General features: G+C 39.0%; 1 protein-coding gene across 2 annotated transcripts in view; it reads left to right on the top strand.

Annotated features, from left to right (window-relative positions):
- SCFD2 (sec1 family domain containing 2) overlaps positions 1–20,278 on the top strand; it is a 405,336-nt gene that overhangs the window by 166,280 nt on the left and 218,778 nt on the right. For both annotated transcript variants that reach the window (XM_032633104.1, XM_032633105.1), the window contains exon 5: positions 10,980–11,229. In XM_032633104.1, coding sequence (XP_032488995.1) covers positions 10,980–11,229 — 250 coding nt within the window. The remainder of the gene's footprint in view (positions 1–10,979; positions 11,230–20,278) is intronic.

The raw sequence follows: 20,278 nt of genomic DNA, 5'->3' as shown, positions 1-20,278 counted from the left end.
ATAATGAGCTTTCTTTTTAGGATGTGACATCCTTAAATCAGTAAATATTAGTATTTACTATAGTAGAAATTAAAACTGAGAATAGTTTAAAATATTTATTTATCAATTCCTTTAAAAATAATAACAAGCCGGGCTTCCCTGGTGGCGCAGTGGTTGAGAGTGCACCTGCCGATGCAGGGGACGCGGGTTCGTGCCCCGGTCCGGGAAGATCCCACATGCCGCGGAGCGGCTGGGCCTGTGAGCCATGGCCGCTGAGCCTGCGTGTCCGGAGCCTGTGCTCCACAGCGGGAGAGGCCACAACAGTGAGAGGCCCGCGTACCGCTAAAAAATAAAAATAAAAAAAAAATAACAAGCCTGTTACAAGCTAACATAAATAATATACTTTATGAAGAAGAACTGTATTTCCAAAACAAACAAACAGAAAAGTGAGAATGGCATTGGTTTATATTTTTGCAAATCTCTTTAATGTCTCCCTGAAGAGAAAACAGCTGGGTTCTTGTGTTTGCCTCCTCATTCAATATGCTGCCATATGTTGTTTCGGTTGAAGTAATATTTGAAGAAAATCCAGCCTCATGCAGATACATAGTTGGAAAAGGGAGGAATATTTTGATCGCCTTTTCATGTTTGCAGACATTGTGTTTTGATACCATACCTTGACTCTACAAGTAGTAGTTTCTTAAAGGTAATTTGTAATGTGGAATTGGAAAGTGTATCAATGAGCTTTCTGTACTCTTTTACATTAAAATCCACTTGTCTATCCTGCATTTTGCATGGATCTTTTGCCTATGCCTGATTTCCTTACATCATGCATGGGTCATTTGGACAACATTGGCTCACTGAGGTATGCAGGTCTTCCTCCAAATGTTGACACATTTCACTGTGCAATTCAAAGAAAAAAAATCACATATTTAATGTTGCCGTAGATGTCATCAGAAACGTCTTTAAGTATAGAGAATCTGGCAGTGGCAGATACAAGTTTTCCAAAATCTGAATTTTAATTTAAAAGCCAGAATTTTATCCTTGGCAATAAACATGTAAGTTGTTTTCCTGGAAGAAACAGGCTCACTTTGTTCATTTTTGAGAAAATGTTTGCCAAATACCCAAGTTTTAATTATAATTTCTCTATGTGAAATTTTTTCAAGTAACAATGATATTGCATGAGAGGAACAATTCAGTTTATGACTCAAATACTTGCACAAGTTCTTTTCCTCAAAATAACCATTGTACTTTAGTATATAGCAGAAGCACTTTATGCATAGTTCCTATTTTGTTACACAGAATATTAAAGAGACATTTATTTAAGCTTTGAGATTTTGTAAGATTAATAATTTTCACTGCTTCATCAAGAGCACTCTTAAGTGAAACTGGCTTTTTAGGAAATCCCAACTGTGAGTACATAACTCAGTGCTCAAAAATGCAATGTTATCACAGTTTGGAGCCTTTCTCCTTGATCTGTGTTAAGGTACCAGCACTTTTACCCACCATTATTTTTGTACTATTAGTGCAAATGTCAACAAGGCAAAGAATACTTTAGTATTTTTTGTTCTTTTTCTTTTCTGTCTTTCTTTCTTTTTTTTGAGCAGAGAAAGGTTTATTGCAGGGCCAAGCAAGGAGAACGGGTGGCTTGTGCTCAAAACCCCTGAACTCCCTGATGGTTTGGGGGGAAAAGGTTTTATAGGCAAAGTTGGGGATGAGGGCTGCAGGGTGTGTGACTTTCTTCTGATTGGTTGGTGGGGTGGTAGGTAGCAGGGTGGTGCTCCAGGAATCTTGTGCTCAGCCTGAAGTTACCATCCTCCACCTGGGCAGAGGCCTTAGTTCTGCAGAAGAGTTCAAAGATATTGTTATGTATATTCCTTGAGGAGGAACCAGGACCCTTACCCAAGGCTGCACTGTTGTTTGTTGACTGCTTCTCCCTTGTTTCTGTATTCCTTCCCTTCCCTAATTAGTAATTCTTTGAACCTGCCCTTTGGAACTCAGGGAAGGTCAAGGAGGCTGAATGAAGCCTATTTCCTACAAACAAGAAACGGGGGATGTGGAAAGAATTTGTACCCGAGGGACCTCCTGCTCAGTTGTGATCCCCCCTTTTCTTTGATAGTCCTCAATCTTGAGGAGAACAGGTGTTGGAAGCCTTAATATTTTTATAAAAATAGTTTTGACCTTATGGACCTCTTGAAAAGGTCTCTGGGATCTCAATTCTGTGGCTCACACTTTGAAACTCACTGTCCTATATGATTATCCTGGGCCTGTTAAATATTGGCTTATGCAATTGCATGATTTTGGACTAATTCTAGGCAAATTTAAGTAGCCAATTAGGGAGCAAATTATTAAGTAGCAAATTTTAAATGTGGTGTGTCTCTGTGCCTTCCTTTTCTGTGACAACCCTGAAGGCACTCACTGGCTCCCTAGTGACACGGATGGAATACGTACCACCCAGGAACCAATTCTTGCTTGCTCTCGCTTGTTTGTTTAGTCATTGGGCAGGTATTTATGGAGCCCTACTTTTTACCAGGTTCTCTGACTGGGCTATGGGCCTAATGCAGAGCTTCACATGCCCCATCTCACATAAACCACTTGCATCAATTTTCTATTGCTGCTGTAACAAATCACCACAAACTTAGTGGCTTAGAACAACAGAAATTTACTACATTGTAATTGTGTAGCTCAGAAGTTCCACATTGGTCTCACTGGACTAAAATGAAGGTGACGGCAGCACTGCATTCCTTTCTGGAGGCTCTAAGGGGACATCTGTTTCTTTGCCTTTTCCAGCTTCTAGAGGCCCCCTGCATTCCTTGGGTCATGTCTCCCTTCCTCCATCTTTAAAACATACACTGTGCTTCTCTCTGACCTTTCATCATTGCATCTCTCTCTGACCACAACCAGGAAAGGTTCTCTACTTTAAGGACCCATGTGACTAGATTGGGCCCACCCAGATGATGCAGGATAATCTCCCCATCTCAAGTTCTGTAACTTTAATCACATCTGCAAAGTTCTTTTGGTCATATAATATAACATGTTTATGGTTCTGGGGACAAGAGTGTAGGTCTCTTTGAGGGAGTGTTATTCTGCCTACCACACACTTAGTAAGTGTGCATTAAATAGTTGTTGAAGGAAGGAATGAAGGATCCTATCCCATCACTCATTTCTCAGAGCTTTGCTCCTCCCTGATATTAGATGTTGATTGTTTAAGACTCAGTTGAGGTACCACCTCTTCGAGGATTTAGGTGTTGCTCTGCTCTATTTCCAAAGTAAATGAATACCTCTACTAAAGCACTTATTTACTGCATCATCATGACTGTTTGTTCCTATCCCCACTCTCCTGTAAGTTCCTTGAATCTTGTGTCTGGCACGTAGTATGTGCACAGTAAGTATTTGTTGATGAATGCATGAGAGCAGCAATTAATCATCTTTATACCCACCAAGTTACACTTTTGCATTTTCCCTGGGGCATGTAAAGCCCATTCCCCAAAGAAGCAGAGTGGCTTTAGTTATGGGAATTTAAGGCCTTGTGGCAAGTATTAATGCAAGAATGGCAAAGGCCATTAACACAAGTGATATTTGGGGCAGAAGGGCCTTAGGCACTCCCTGGCAGCATCCCTTGAGCCCGCACCCGCTAACTGAGCGGAAGCTTGGAGGAATTGTAGAGATGGGTTCTCTGCAGAGCAGCACTTTGGAGTGGCTTAGAGTTCCCCTAAGCGTCTGCAGGCTCTGCATTCCAGAGGAACAGGTGTGGAGCCGCAGGCCTGCTCTGCAGCCACACTGCATAGGGCCCCTTTGCACCTCATGCCTGCAGAGGTCTCCAGCACAGAGACTGACTCTGACTTTGCAGAGGTGTCTTAATTCAGCCCCAAAGTTGGCTTTTCTAAACATAACATGCATTTTACAGAGGGCCTTTTGTATGGAGTTACTGGGGATTCATTCAAAAATAACAGAAGCCCCAGTCTGCAGAATTAAAAAAAAAAAAAAGTTTTTGTCATTCCAGACACAGCTCCAGTCTTCCACCTCCTACTAGTAAGCCCATTTATATCAAAATGAATGAGAAATTTAATCCCTGGTACTTTATAAAGAAGCCATTTTTTTCCCTTTGGTTGTGGTTTACTCTGTGTGTACTTTTTTAATGGCAGTGTTTAATAATGTTTATATTGCCTTTAACCTTTGACTAACTCTGCAGTTAAGTTCCAAGATGTGGTTACACATCCAGTATTTGTAGGCTGTTCCTGCCTCCTTTGAGACTGCTAACTTCTTATTCCTGGAAGGTATTTCATTCTCTTACCAAGTGTCTTAATCACTTCTGCTGGGTAAGAAGGGAGTCAGTGGGGTAGTAGGCAATAGTAGTAGTTGTGTAGTATTGGGTTGGTCAAAAAGTGCCTTCGGTTTTTAAGTAAAAATAAAAGACTCATTTTCACTAAGAACTTTATTGAACAATGGATTCACCCTTTTGTTCCACGACCTTCTGCTATTTTTCAGGCAACTTCCTAATTCCATCTTCCCAAAACTTTTTATCTTTTTGAGCAAAGAACTGTTCCAGGTGCCTTTTACAGTCTCCCAGGTAATTGAATTTTTTTTCCATTAAGAGAATTTTGTAAAGACCTAAATAAATGGAAATCCAAAGGTTCAATGTCTGGCGAACACGGTGGAAGAATCAGAACTTCCCAGACAAGCTGTAACAGTTTTTGCCTGGTCATCAAAGAAACATGAGGTCTTGCGTTATCCTGACGGAAGATTATGAGTTTTCTCTTGACTAATTCTGGATGCTTTTCACTGAGTGCTGCTTTCAGTTGGTCTAATTGGGAGCAGTACTTGTTGGAATTATTTGTTTGGTTTTCCGGAAGGAGCTCATAATAGAGGACTCCCTTCCAATCCCACCATATACACAACATCACTTTCTTTGGATGAAGACCAGCCTTTGGTGTGGTTGGTGGTGGTTCATTTCACTTGCCCCACGATCTCTTCCGTTCCACATTATTGTACGGTATCCACTTTTCATCACCTGTCATAATTTGTTTTAAAAATGGAACGTTTTTGTTATGTTTAAGTAGAGAATCTCATGCGGAAATAGGGTCAAGAAGGTTTCCTGTGCTGAACTTACGTGGAACCCAAACATCAAGGCAATTAACATAACCAAGCTGGTGCAAATGATTTTCAACGCTTGATTTGGATATTTAGAGTATGTCGGCTATCTCCCGTGTGGTCTAATGTTGATTGTTTTCAATTAATGTCTTGATTTGATCGCTATCAACTTCAACTGGTCTACCCGACTGTGGAGCATTGTCCACCGAGAAATCTCCAGCACAAAACTTTGCAAACCACTTTTGACACGTTCGATCAGTCACAGCACCATCTCTATATGCTGCACAAATCTTTTTTTGTATTTCAGTTGCGTTTTTACCTTTCCTGAAATAATAAAGCGTAATGTGCCGAAAATGTTGCTTTTTTCTTCCATCTTCAATATCAAAATGGCTACACAAAAATTCACCAAATTTGATGTCTTTTTAAAATATGGGCTGATATGACAGCTGTCACATACAGTCTAACCAAATTGTTTCGAATGAAGTTAAAGACAACTAAGTGCTACTAGAGCCATCTTGTGGAAAAAACCAAACGAACCTTTTGGCCAACCCAATAGTAATAGTTAGTAGTTATCAGGGACTATGTGCCAGGCACTGTGCTTTGTGACTCCTATTATTAAATCTTTAGAATAACCTTATGAAACAAGAACTATTATTGTGTATCCTCAAATGTAAGGGAAAATACTTTCCTTAAAATTAACCCTCAGAAAAGAGGGCCTCCCCTTATGTTTGAGTCCTTACAAAGACTGTCCCATTGTGGGGTTACTCTATTTTAAACCACAAAGTAGTTTAAGCAATCGTCCCAGTATTATGAAAATGCCTGTGGCGGGCTTCCCTGGTGGCGCAGTGGTTGAGAGTCCGCCTGCCGATGCAGGGGACACGGGTTCGTGCCCCGGTCTGGGAAGAACCCACATGCCGCGGAGCACCTGGGCTGGTGAGCCATGGCCGCTGAGCTTGTGCATCCGGAGCCTGTGCTCCGCAACGGGAGAGGCCACAACAGTGAGAGGCCCGCGTACCACAAAAAAAAAAAGAAAGAAAGAAAATGCCTGTGGCTTGGGACTGCTTGATATGCAGGCCTTTGTGATACTCTTTCCATTTTATATAGATGAGAAAACTGAGACTTACCCAAGGTCATACAGCTAATAAGTGGTACAGCCAGAATTCAAACCCAGGCATAAAATCTTACTCCCATCTCCTCATTTTTAATCCACCTCAGATTCTTTCTTTTACCTTTAAAAAAGTTTCAGTCTAGGAAGTTTCATCCAGGATGTTTTCTTTCCTTCTTGTTGAGGTTTCATTCTAAGAGCAGAGAAGATCAGAAGATGGGTATGCATCCAGTCTGGAGTCATGCTTTTATGGATAGCACTAGGAAGGTCTAGTTCACCTTCTAAGCCAAGGTGTCATGGGATTCTCTCTGCTTCATCATTTCCAGATCACCCTGCTTCCCTTTGCTTTGATGGGAAGTTCATTGCTTCCTGAGTCAGTCTCTTACCTTGGCTCTGGTTGTAGGAGTTCTTCCTCATACTGAGCTGAAATCATTTGTCTTGGAATTTTCAGTCTGACAGAAAAGAGATCAAAATGTACGTGGCTTTGTCTCTTACTGTCTTCCCTTCCTCCCCTCCCCTTCTTCTTCCCTTTCCAATAAATGTTTTATTTTAGAATAGCTTTAGATTTATAGAAAACTTGCCAAGATAATAGAGAATTTCTGTATACCCCTCACCCTACTGTTAAAATCTTACACTATTGTGTATCCTCAATCATTTGTCAAAACTAAGAAACCAACATGGTACATTATTATTAATTATAAACTCCAGACTTCAGTCTGATTTCACTAGTTTTTCTCTAATGTCCTTTGTCTGTTCCAGGATCCCATCCAGGATATCACATTACATTTAGTCATTATGTTTCCTTAGTCTCATCTGGTGTGTGATAGTTTTTCATTTTTTCCTTATTTTTCATGACCTTGACCGTTTTGAGGGAGTGCTGGTCAGGCATTTTGTAGAATGTCCCTCAAATAGGATTTATCTGATGTTTTTGTCATGGGGTTATGGGCTTGGGAGAAGAATACTGCAAAAGTAAAGTGCCATTCTCATCACATCATATTTGGGACAGGTGATATCAATGTGACTTATCACTGGTGATGTTAACCTTGATCCTCTGACTAAGTCACTCCTCCCTCCCCTTTCCATACACAGTTTTTTAAAAGCAAGTCACCATGTTCAGCTCACACTTAAGATGTGGGGCGATTAAGTTCTGTCTCCAGGAGGAGAAGTATCTTATGTAGGTAGGTTATTTGGAATTCTTCTGTTAAGGAATATTTCTCTTCTCCTACATTAATTAATGCAACCACTTATTCATTACCAGTGTGGAATGATGCATATTTATTTGATACTTTGGGTTATAATCCATTACTACTACTACTTTACTTATTCTCTTGTGCAAATCATTCCAGCTTTGACCACTGGGAGATCTCCCAGTTGTCTCTTGTGTCGTTTTTTTTTTTTTTTGCGGTACGTGGGCCTCTCACTGTTGTGGCCTCTCCCGTTGCGGAGCACAGGCTCCGGACGCGCAGGCTCAGCGGCCATGGCTCACGGGCCCAGCCGCTCCGCGGCATGTGGGATCTTCCCAGACTGGGGCACGAACCCGTGTCCCCTGCATCGGCAGGCGGACTCTCAACTACTGTGCCACCAGGGAAGCCCTCTTGTGTCGTTTTGACATGCCCCCATTTGTTTGTTTTCTAAGGACTTCCTTACTTTCTGGCACTACAAGATATTCCAGGTTCTTCTTGTATTTTCCCCGCCCCATCCCTAGAATCAGCCATATCTCCAAGGATCTCTGGTTCCTATTATTGGAGAATGATATTAGAAACTAAGATCTGACCACTGGAGTGCTCATTGCTACTGGGATGTAACTACTTCTACATCTTCTCAGTGGACAGAGTTAGGAAATACGTGAATGTATATCAGCCCATGTTACACACATATCTACGATATTTCTGCATCTACATTTCTTTCTATAGGAAGGCTTTTCTTTTTCAAGTATTTATTGTTATATTTTGCTGTGTAGCGAACAGCGAGATTCACTGCCTTCTACCACCAATGGTAATTTTTTAAGGTAGGGGGAGAAGAAAGTAAAAATGGAGATCTTAGCGTAACTATGACTTAAGAACTCAGTCACCCTCTAGTCCGATCATGTAATTTTAGAGATGAAGACATCCTAAGAAGTTTACTGAGATCCAAAGAGGTTAAAATACTAGCTAGTGGAACAGTCAAGATTGGAATGTGGCTTTTTGAAACGGAATCTCTTTATTTCCACAAAATCTAATGCCTCTTTAAGACTAATCAGTATTCTTGGCTTTGTATTCAGCTCAGTTATTAACTTCTTCGGATGCATTAAGCAGATTAAAGTGTAATTTTAGAAATTGGTGTGCAGAGGTACGAGCTAGCCAATGGAAGTCCGCTGCAGTGTCACTGAGGAGGGATTTTGCTCTCCAGTGACAGATCAACAACTTGAAAATGATGCTCTGATGGCCAGATGTTAGTGAGTGAATCTTCTTAAATGACTATGATGATTACCCTGCCCTGTTTTACTTTTTATAACTATCGCAAAAAAATATATATTTTTGCTCTGGGGAGAGAATCACAGGGTTCCTATAGGACAGATACTTGATGTATACAGCTGCTTTTTAGAAATGGGATATAAAGCAATGGAAGAATCTGTTTAATGTCATCCAAGGAGTTGGTGATAGGGTAAAAAATAAAAAGCGAAAGCTGCAGCCCCCATGGCCCTTCTTTTAACAGGCCAGCCACACAGCTCCTTTCTTTTAAATTGCTTTCGGGCAGCTTTTAAAGTAAAGAACAAACACTTGAAAATTCCTCCCAAGAGACTCCTGAGGCTACAGGACAGTCCTAGGATGCCTTCAAACCTTTCAGCCATTTCCTTTGAGAAGTGGGTATGTTTATACTTGATAAACCATGTCTTGTCACCACATAACAGTTAAAATCTCCATTCTGTTCTTTTCCATTTGTACTTTAGTCATTCCATTTTAGTTTTGTTTGGTACATTGTGAACATCCAGGATTTTTAGTTGAAATAAATGGTAACAGCTGTTTCCCATGTACCAAAAAATGTAATTATGAACCTTAACCTTGAGATGATATGTCCAGATTTTCCCAGGTGTGGAAATGACTTGAAAAGCTCATTTTGGGTAGTCGTCCCAATACAGAACCACAATCAGCTGCTTGCCATCAACTTCATTCAGAGAGAGAGAGTTTCTATAGGTCTTTCTTTATTCCAATGCTCCCTTCTTAACACGGCTTTTCCTCTTTAAAATAGTGCAGGGACTTCCCTGGTGACGCAATGGTTAAGAATCCGCCTGCCAATGCAGGGGACATGGGTTCAATCCCTGGTCCGGGAAGATCCCACATGCCGCAGAGCAACAAAGCCCCCGCGCCACGACTGCTAAGCCTGTGTTCTAGAGCCCACGAGCCACAACTACTGAGCCCGCGGCCACAACTACTGAAGCCTGTGTGCCTTAGAGCCAGCGTGCCACAACTACTGAGCCCATGTGCTGCAACTACTGAAGCCCATGTACCTAGAGCCTGTGCTCCGCAACAAGAGAAGCCACTGCAATGAGAAGCCCGCGCACCGCAAGGAAGAGTAGCGCCCGCTCACCACAACTAGAGAAAGCCCACGCGCAGCAACGAAGACCCAACGCAGCCAAAAATAGATAAATAAACAAACAAACAAATAAATAAATAAAAGACTATGGTCTAAAAAAATTAAAAAATATAATAGTGCATATTTACTGACATAAACACACCCTTAAGTCCCGTCTTTCATTCCTGCTTTATTTTTCTCAGTAGCTCTTACCACCATTTAAAATACTATATATTTTACTTCCTTAGGTTTAAGTTGTCTGTTTTCCCCCATTAGAATGTAAGCTTTGTGATAGCAGAGGATTTGTTTCGTTCACTGCTGTCTTCCCCAGACCCAGGGTAGTACCTGGAACATAGTAGATGCTCAGTGAATGCTTCTGAATGAATAACGTGAAAGTTGTAACTCGTGATCATTTGGCCCCTGATTTTAATATAAATACAAATAGTTGCGTTTTATTTTACAGGGTTATTTTAGATTATAAGTAGAATTAAATCACATTGTTTAAAATGGGGATTTATCTATTCACCAAAAACCTCAGAATTTGTACTAGAAATGTGCATAGTGCATTGGAAGTTATGCAGCTAACTCAGTAATGCAATGCTGTTATCACATGAAAGGAATTTTGAAATTCTCTGCTAAATATCACTCAGGAAATTGGTGGAATATCTAAAAGCACATTTTTTTTAAACTTTAAATGTGAATTATCTTCAGACTAACCCAAAGATATCCTGAAATGTCATTACCCAGTTTGACCAGATTTAGCAGAAATGACTTTTCATTGTTATAAAAAGAAAATCTATTCTGACTAATATTTGCTACCTTAAAGAATATTAAAAGAATATGCTATAAAATCTAAAGTAATTCCTCTGAAGGAATGTCAGCATATAGGTGCTAGCATGTTTTAATTTTTAATCATATTATGTTACAAATATTTTTATTTAAAATTTCTAGCATCTGAACTACGTACACTTTTAGTTTTAAAACACATGGCTCTTATTTCTTTAAGCAATATGTAAGATAATAGAAAAGGGTATGCAACTTGACCAGCCATTTTATGAACTAGATCTTTCAAAACAACAGCTCTAATGCCAAATTGCCTGCAGTATTCTCTCCAGGACAAGAAACATACAAATAAAAAGCAATCTAGTCAGTGAACATCACAGACTTGTTTGCAAGCTATCTTTGGGCTGATGTAGTGCATAAATTACGTCTGTACAAGACTGACATATGTGCCTATTCCCCCCTTTTATTTCAGAGCATTGGGGAGTCGACAATGTCTGTTGTGTTAAATCAGCTGCTTCCCATGATTAAGCCTTCGAACCAGAGGACTAATGATGACTACAGCCCCGAAGAGCTGCTGGTCCTCCTGATATATATTTATTCTGTCAGTGGAGAGTTCTCAGTGGACAAAGACCTGGGTGAAGGTGAAGAAAAAGTGAAGAAAGCGTTGGCTCAAGTCTTTTGTGAGGAGTCTGAATTGTCACCTTTGCTGCAAAAAATCACAGGTGAGTGTTTAACAAAAATAGAGGACATAAACATCACTGATACCGAAAACAGATTTAAAAATAAAGGCATTTGGAAATAGGATGTAACCATCTTCATTGGAGTTGTTCCGAATTTCATGAGGCCTGATGAATGCTAGCCAGCCTTTCGGATTAGAGGTTTTTGTTGTAGGTTTTTTTTTTTTATTCCAGTTGTGGTAGGGAAATGGCCTTCTAGTTGCTTGTCAGTATTCATATTCTTAGAGCCTAAGCCTTGTTAAAATAGCGGAATACTCACAGGGTGTAATATCTTTAAGGAAAAATAAAATGATGTGCATCCATCCTATTCAAAGGATTTCTGTTGACATATTCTCTTTGAGATTGTCATTTCAAACTTAAAAACAAAAACAAAAAACCTGTTTCCTTAAGATGTTGTAAAGTGTTATAGGATGAAAATTGCCATTTTCAAGAACAGTTTCATATTTTGACTTCTCATATTTCATCTTGAATCTGAATTAATTGGTACTATCCAAAATAATCCCCAAACATCCCAGTAAAGTAGGCTGTTGATTTGGGGGAAGTACCTAATTAAATATCCTAAAATCTAACCATTTTCACTTCTAGTAAGAACTGTGGTATAACTTACGGAGATATTCATTTGTGTTGTTTCATATCAAATTCAATATTCTTTATATTTTGTGTAAAGCTTATTGCTAGTAGTGTGGATTGAGCCTGGGCCTGTTTGAGAGTGAGAAGTTATTAAAACTTACATGTAAAACGTAAATACTTTAAAAACATACCAGGTTGCCATTCATTCATGGATATGTGTGTATGGGTGCATGTAGACCTCTCCACTGGGGAAGGCTCAGCTGAGGGAGGTTACATATAAACTGACTTTTCCTCCTGTCCCCTGTCCTGCCTCCCTGGGCGGGGCACCCAGCTTTCTCAGAAGCAGGCTGTGTCTCTGTCCACCTGAGCATCCCGTGCATGTGTGCTTTCCTTTGTGCCCACTGCTGACCTTTCCTGTGTCTGGTCATGGAAAACGAAACCCTGACAAGATGGAAACCGAATGAACTTCCCACAGAAATGAAACATTTCCTTGCCAAGTACAGAACCTGCTTGCCAACTTAAAATCTACGTAAGGAAAACTTGTGGGAGTTGTTCCCATTTCATTAGGGTACAGCACTGAGTGTGATTTCATGTGTGTGTTTGGCTATAAATGAATATTGACTTAGAAAGACTTAATATGGTTTATATAGAGCTTAGAACAGTGATTTGATTCAAAGTCAATTTGAACACTAGGAGAGTATAATTGGAAGTTATTCTTAACACACATAATTCCAGAAACAGACAACAAAGATGGTGTGTTCTAACGAGGGTGTTTGGATAGCTTTCTGCAGCGTTAGTGTGTTACTCTATTATTTTGAGAATTGAGGTCAAGCAGTCAGTGTTCATTCAATATTCGCTCAAGGTGTTTATTGACCCAGAATTTCATTCTTTATTGGTTTCTCTGTTTTATGATTGCTCAGGATATTGCATTTTCTTGCTTTTAAATGTGATTTCACGTTTAAAAACACTTCTGTACATTTGTGTTTATATTAGGAAAATTTGTAAAGTTAGCAGTTGAAGGTAAAAAAAAATACGAATTTGTGGAAATTTTAGTGTATCTTTAAATTTTGGAGACATCTTATTTTATAATACAAAGTATATATTCCTACCTAGATTAGCTTTGTTTTTTTTAATTTATATTTTATACATCTTTACTGGAGTATAATTGCTTCACAATTCTGTGTTAGTTTCTGTTGTACAGCAAAGTGAATCAGCCATATGCATACATATATCCCCATATCCCCTCCCTCTTGAGCCTCCCTCCGACCCTCCCTATCCCATGTCTCTAGGTCATCACAAAGCACTGAGCTGATCTCCCTGTGCTATGCTGCTGCTTCCCACTAGCTATCTATTTTACATTTGGTCGTATATATATGTCGATGCTACTCTCACTTCGCCCCAGCTTCCCACCCCACCTCTCGTGTCCTCAAGTCTATTCTCTGTGTCTGTATCTTTATTCCTGCCCCTGACAGTAGGTTCATCAGTACCATTTTTTTAAAACTCCATATATATGCATTAGTATTTGTTTTTGTCTTTCTGACTTCACTCTGTATGACAGAGTCTAGGTCCATCCACCTCACTACAAATAACTCAATTTCGTTTCTTTTTATGGCTGAGTAATATTCCATTGTATACATGTGCCACATCTTCTTTATCCATTCATCTGACGATGGACATTTAGGTTGCTTCCATGTCCTGGCTATTGTAAATAGTGCTACTGTGGACATTGTGGTACATGTCTCTTTTTGAATTATGGTTTTCTCAGGGTATATACCTAATGGTGGGATTGCTGGGTCATATGGTAGTTCTATTTTTAGTTTTTTAAGGAACCTCCATACTGTTCTCCATAGTGGCTGTATCAATTTACATTCCCATCAACAGTGCAAGAGGGTTCCCTTTTCACCACACTCTCTCCAGCATTTATTGTTTCTAGATGTTTTGATAATGGCCATTTTGACCAGTTTGAGGTGATACCTCATGGTAGTTTTGATTTGCATTTCTCTAATAGTGATATTGAGCATCTTTTCACATGCCTCTTGGCCATCTGTATGTCTTCTTTGATGAAATGTCTGTTTAGGTCTTCTGCCCAGTTTTTAATTGTGTTGTTAGTTTTTTTGATATTGAGCTCCCTGAGCTGTTTATATATTCTGGAGATTAATCCTTTGTCAGTTGCTTCATTTGCAAATAGTTTCTCCCACTCTGAGGGTTGTCTTTTCGTCTTGTCTGTGGTTTCCTTCCTTTGCTGTGTAAAAGCTTTTAAGTTTCATTAGGTCCCATTTGTTCATTTTTTGTTTTTATTTTCATTACTCTAGGGGGTGGGTCAAAAAAGAACTTGCTGTGGTTTGTATCAAAGAGTGTTTTTCCTATGTTTTATAGTGTCCAGTCTTACATTTAGGTATTTAATCCATTTGGAGCTTATTTTTGTGTATGGTGTTAGGGAGTGTTCTAATTTCATTTTTTACATATAACTGTCTAGTTTTCCTAGCACCACTTATTGAAGAGGCTGTCTTTTCTCCATTGTATGTTCTTGCCTCCTTTGCCATAAATTAGGTGACCACATGTGTGTGGGTTTGTCTCTGGGCTTTCTATCCTGTACCATTGATGTATATTTCTGTTTTTGTGCCAGTACCACACTGTCTTGATTACTGTAGCTTTGTAGTATAGTCTGAAGTCCAGGAGCTTGATTCCTCCAGCTCTGTTTTTCTTTCTCAAGATTGCTTTGGCTATTTGGGGTCTTTTGTGTTTCCATACAAGTTGTGAAATTTTTTGTTCTAATCCTGTGAAGAATGCCCTAGATTAGATTTGGATGTACAGTTCAAACAGGGTGGATAAGATGTGCTACTTAGACTTAACATAAGTCAACTTGCCAGTGGAACACACATGCATTGATCAACACTTGTGGACACCAAAAGGACTTGATTTCTGAAGGTAGATTTTTACTTGGCCAGTATAGACATGCCCCTTATTAAGTATGTTGAAAAGTCACGTGTCCTGAGAAGTAGGGTTTATGTTTACAGTTAGCTGCTGAAGACAATGTTTAATCTACATCTGAGGATAAGGAGTAATAGGATAACATTGAGGCAGTGGTGACTCAGTCTTGTAGAATAGGATGGAATACTCAGTATGTACTGGAAGAATTGAATTGTCTTCCAAATGTGCTTAGCCTTTCATGGAACCAGGTTAGTTTGGCTTTTACCATGAACTTGCCCACAGTGTTGCACTTATGTTATTCCAGTTTATAATCTCAGCTTACTTGCTACTGGTTGGCAGAAATTACTTTATGTCTTGTGGACATTTTGTGGTTGATGAGATTTAGTTTAAAAGTACTATTGAAAATAAGCAATCAAGATAAGAATTCTACTTTTTATATAATGCTGTAATTTTACTAATCTTAACTGTTGATAGAATCAAGAAATCAATACTTCTTCTGTACTAAAAATTAAGCACTCAACTGCTAAGTGATAGAACCAGGATTTGAACCTTCTGGATCTCGAGCCCATGTCTTTAAACATGGAATTCCAAACCTGCCACAGGCTCACTTCCGTAACCACTGCATATTGTATTCTGTAACTTATGTTTGCTTAAACTTATTGTTTTATGCCATGCATGCTCACTTTCTGAACAGTGAATTAATATTTGGTTAATATTATAGATATTACTTGTGCTTTTGAATCTGTCTATAATAGCTACTTATAGGAGTTTCCTCATACCTTCCTATTTTGGTGCATGTATCCTCTTTGTTTCTCCATTGCTATAAAGAAATTAAAATATTGTATCTAGTCACAGAAATCTATTGGTTGTCTAGCTTTCTAAAACAGGAGTAGCAAACTTAAATTCCTTTTATTTCAGTAATACCTCTCGACAGTAATTACCCTATATTTAAAATTCATATTTCCTTTTATATGTTAAAAATGTAATTTACTTTTGATAGTTTCTTTCGTTTCTCTCTATTCTTCCCTTTTATGGAAAGGGCAATGAGAAATTGTGTTCGGCAAAACAAAGCAAAACTTAAGCATGGTCAACGGCAACGTATTATTTTCTTTTTAATAGGTACTCTTGGGGAGAGTGGTGGGCAAAAACTCTCTTTTCTACTCACACAAAATAACAAGGGTTGGCTCTCAGGGTGTCAGGGATGGGAGCTGTAAAAAGAAAATTGGTACGGCCTAAATGTGTCATTTAGTGTTGTGCTTTCTCAGTCTTGCTAAGTTCAAAGAGAGTATCAGTTTCCATATATGTTAGTATTTGCATGGCAGTCACAAGAGAAAACAAACGAAAACCATTTGAACTTTCTGCAGAGTATGAAATCAAAACACTCATTTCAAAGATCTGTGCAAATGTGGACTATTCGTCATACAGGGAGCTATGTCAGAAAAAGCATAGGCTTAGAGCAGAAATCCTTTACTCAAAAGTCCTGGCTCTGTCATTTCCTAGCAATGTGTGTTAGGCACATTACCACCTCTGAACCTTGATAATAAATATAAGCGCCCTACTGACCACTCATGATTTTCCTGAGAATAAAATGATGTGATGTGTGTGAGCTAATTTTTGATCCATAGAGCACTGTAATAGGTAATTTTTTTTCCATTGCTGTTATTATTTTGATGGCATCTAGCTGTCATATAGGGCAGTGCTTCCCAGCCTTTTTAACGCTGTTTTGCACACAGGCAGTAAGAATGTTTGCAGAGTCTACTGAGGTAAGTGGACGGGCTGGTGTGGCCGGGGGCAAGCAGCAGCGGGGGCTTGATCACTCCAGGCCCTACCCGCCAGACCTGTGAACTGAAGCAGCAGTTGGCACACCTGTAAACTATTAAGGGCAAATCAGTGCTCTAAGGTATGTTGGTCAGGAGGCTCTGGAATCCGGAAACAAAGAAAAACAAAACTTGCATATGGTTTTTGACACCCACAACTCTTGGAAAACAATTTTTTTGGTAAACAATTTTTATATTACTCATTAACTTATGTCCCTGAATTTCTATAGTGTCTTTAAAGATCAGGTCAATAAGAGCTAGATCTGTTTAGTTAGGTTCAGTGTAATGCTAGGGAATGAAAGATTCAAAATACCTAAGAACTCTAGATTCAAGAGAGAGGCATGATAATACCACAGAAACTGTAATTTATATTTATTAGATTCTTATTTTACTTCCTGTTGATAATTTGGGATTATCAATTTCTGTATTATATTAGGATTGTACCTGGATATATGTAATGGAAAATTTACAAGATTAGCTTAAATAATAAATAAAAATAAATAGGGATTCATTTTTTTTCTCAGCAGGAAGTTAAGAGACAGGCAGCGGAACTCACACTCTTTTGGCTTCCTTCCTTCCTCCCTTTCTTCCTTTTTTTCCTGTCAGTATATTTCATCATCATGGTCATGAGGTGGACACTCCTCTTCCATGTATTGTGTCCCTGCTTTAGGCAAGGAGGGAGGAAGGATGAAAGTAAAAGGAATATACTAGTGGTGTCTGCCCTTTTTTACATTAGGGGAACCATAGCTTTGTGGAAGTCCTACCCAGAAGACTTGTAATCGTTGCCTAGAACTGGGTTTCATGACCACCTCTGGCTACCAGAGAATCTGATGAATATTTTTAACTGGGCACATATTGGTCATGAACAAAGTCAGGGTTCTGTTAAAAGAAAGAAGGTGAGAGTGGGCATTATGTAAGAAACTTGAATTTGCTGCAGTTATTATTATAGGCTTCCCTGACAGAGGAAATTCTAAGGCAATATAATATACTGTGAGATGGAGTGATGCCCCGGGTGCAGTTAAAGTATTAGTTTTCTTTTACAATATATACTGAAAAAACACACTATTGTGTGCTAGTATCATTGGACTTATAGCGCAAGTATTTTAAACTTATCAGTATTCATTGAACATGTCTATGTATCTGGCATTATTCTCTCTGAGCATAGAAACCCTGGGGGCGGCAGTGGTGGAGTAAAGGCTCTGAGCACAGGATTTGGAGTCAGGTGGGAATATCAGGTAATAGCAGCATTTTAATATCTGATAATCCTAGATAATACTATAGTGTTCAAAGTGCTTTTGTAAACAGTATCGCCTTTGATCTGAAAAGAATATGTACGTTTGAACCCATAAACTTATATGCCTAAAAAATTATACCCCAAATATCTGAGCTCAAATGAAATATATCTATAATGCTGAGTTCTCTTTAAGACAGTTTACTCACAAATATACTGCTAGTTTTTCAAACATGGTTTGGAGCGGAGAATATAAAATTGTATATAAACTTGGAAATAGGAGAGTTGCAGTTTTCCCTGTGTTTCCATTTTTTCCATGGCAGTTCCCTCCCTAATAAACCTTTTGTCTTTAGGTAAAACCCAGGTACACTTTGGGGAGGTCCCATAGTTGCCTGGGTTTTTGTAATAGGTGTAAAGACTCATAAGGCAGGGCTTCCCTGGTGGTGCAGTGGTTGAGAGTCCGCCTGCCGATGCGGGGGACAAGGGTTCATGCCCTGGTCTGGAAAGATCCCACATGCCACGGAGTGGCTGGGCCCGTGAGCCATGGCCACTGGGCCTGCGCGTCCAGAGCCTGTGCTCCGCAGCGGGAGAGGCCACAACAGTTAGAGGCCTGCGTACCAAAAAAAGAAAAAAAAAAACCTCATAAGGCATATATTATTATGTTTTATGAATGGAAAGGTTCTCAACAATTATCCGGTTTATTCGTTTTGCACAAGAGAAAATCAGTGCCCCAATAGATTGACTAATTTGCCTCAAACCACCAACCAATGGCCTATCCAGTGCAAGGATGGAACTCAAGACTGTGTTTTCTGATTCCCAGTCCAGAATTCTTTTTACTAGACCAGTGATTCCCAACCTTTGTCTCATGGATCCCTGGGAAAATCTAGGAGTTAGAACAAAAGGTTCACTCCTGTGTGTGTGCTCTGTGCTTCATCCATATACTCAGTATTACTCTTCACATATAAATATACAAATATTTGTAGATATAATTGTAATTTATAAAATAGAAATTCATTTAAAGATATTGCTGAAGCTATAGAATTTTTCCTTTGTATCTTTTAGGTAACAGATGCCAAAAACATAATTATAAGATATCCCCATACTTTAAAAATGTTTGAAATCATGAGTTGCAATAGGAGTCTCAAACACAAATGCTTACAGGGACCAGCAACTAATATAAATAAGTAAAGTAGGTTAGGTTTTGGAAAAACAACAGTGAAAGTACAGTGATAATTAGCAAAAGATAGTTGGTCTTAATAAAGGGGGCAGTAGGGAGTGGTGATGACTATGTCAAACTGGAGATCCTCTAATTGTTTCCAGGAGAGCATGAGTCTAATATTGCCAATCTCTCAAGAAATCAGGAATCTGAGGGTTTTTTTTAATATTCTTAATTAACCAAATTTAAAAAGCTGGCTCATTTTCTAAAACACTGCATGAGTCAAAGAGATCTTATTGAAGGGCAGAATTCAGCCTGTAGGCTTCCAGGTTGCCATCTTTATACTAGAGTTTAGTATCTAGTATACAACCCAGCATACAGGTTGCAATCTTTATACTAGGTACTGCCTCAGGTATTGATTACAGAGAAAAGCGTTTAAATCTCTAATACTTACTAGAAATCTGAAAGATCTCTAGGCAGATGAAATTAGATACTACAGTTCGGTCAGAAAGCAAAGGAAAGGACCTAGTGGCCTCCTTTTTTGACTTTTTTAACTAAAAGAAAAAAAAATCACATTTGTTTACATTTTAATCTGGCATGAGTTTACCAGTGAAGTAGCATAGGTTTTCCTTCCAAATAGATCCTGTAAAGATACCATATATAAGTGGAAGTAGACTTCCCACAGAACTCTGTATATTGGATGGAAAATGCTGGGAAGCAATTTTGGGTTTAATATTAGCAAGACAACTTAGGAAAATAAAGCCAGCCAGCAAGTCTGACTCACCCCCATGAGAAGAGCTTCCCAGCACAGGGAACTGACACTGAGACTTGTGTCAGTAGGAATTTTACTAAGACATTTTAGGACTTTAAAATATTACGGTGTGAAAAGTCAGTTCTGTGGAAAGGATGGTGCATAAGTTCTCCTCAAATTCTGGGAAGATGATATTTTTCTAGCTAGATCCATAGTTGTGCTTCCTTTGCTATGTAATTCTCAAAACTTTGGCATAAAACAATGGCAGGATTCCTGTTATTCTAACTGGAATAATCTGAACTTCACATTGATTGGGATAAAATGTATAAATTACCTTCATGATGCACCATGATTTTTAAAATCATCTTTAACTTTTTTAAAGTTTTGATTTTAAGGGATCTTATTTCCTAAGTTTTTTCTTCTCTATTCCTTCCCACTTGTCTTTCGCCCTGTTTAAGATCAACCATGGATAATAAATGAGGAAAGGCAGGTCCAGTTTGGAAAGCACTGTTCTTAGGGACACTGAAGGTAAGAATAGTCTAGTGAGCTCTGAACCAATATCCACTTACATTCCTGTG

The sequence above is a fragment of the Phocoena sinus genome, chromosome 5 (assembly GCF_008692025.1).
Source record: "Phocoena sinus isolate mPhoSin1 chromosome 5, mPhoSin1.pri, whole genome shotgun sequence".
In the NCBI taxonomy this organism is placed as follows: domain Eukaryota; kingdom Metazoa; phylum Chordata; class Mammalia; order Artiodactyla; family Phocoenidae; genus Phocoena; species Phocoena sinus.
This window is presented reverse-complemented; position numbering and strand designations above follow the sequence as displayed.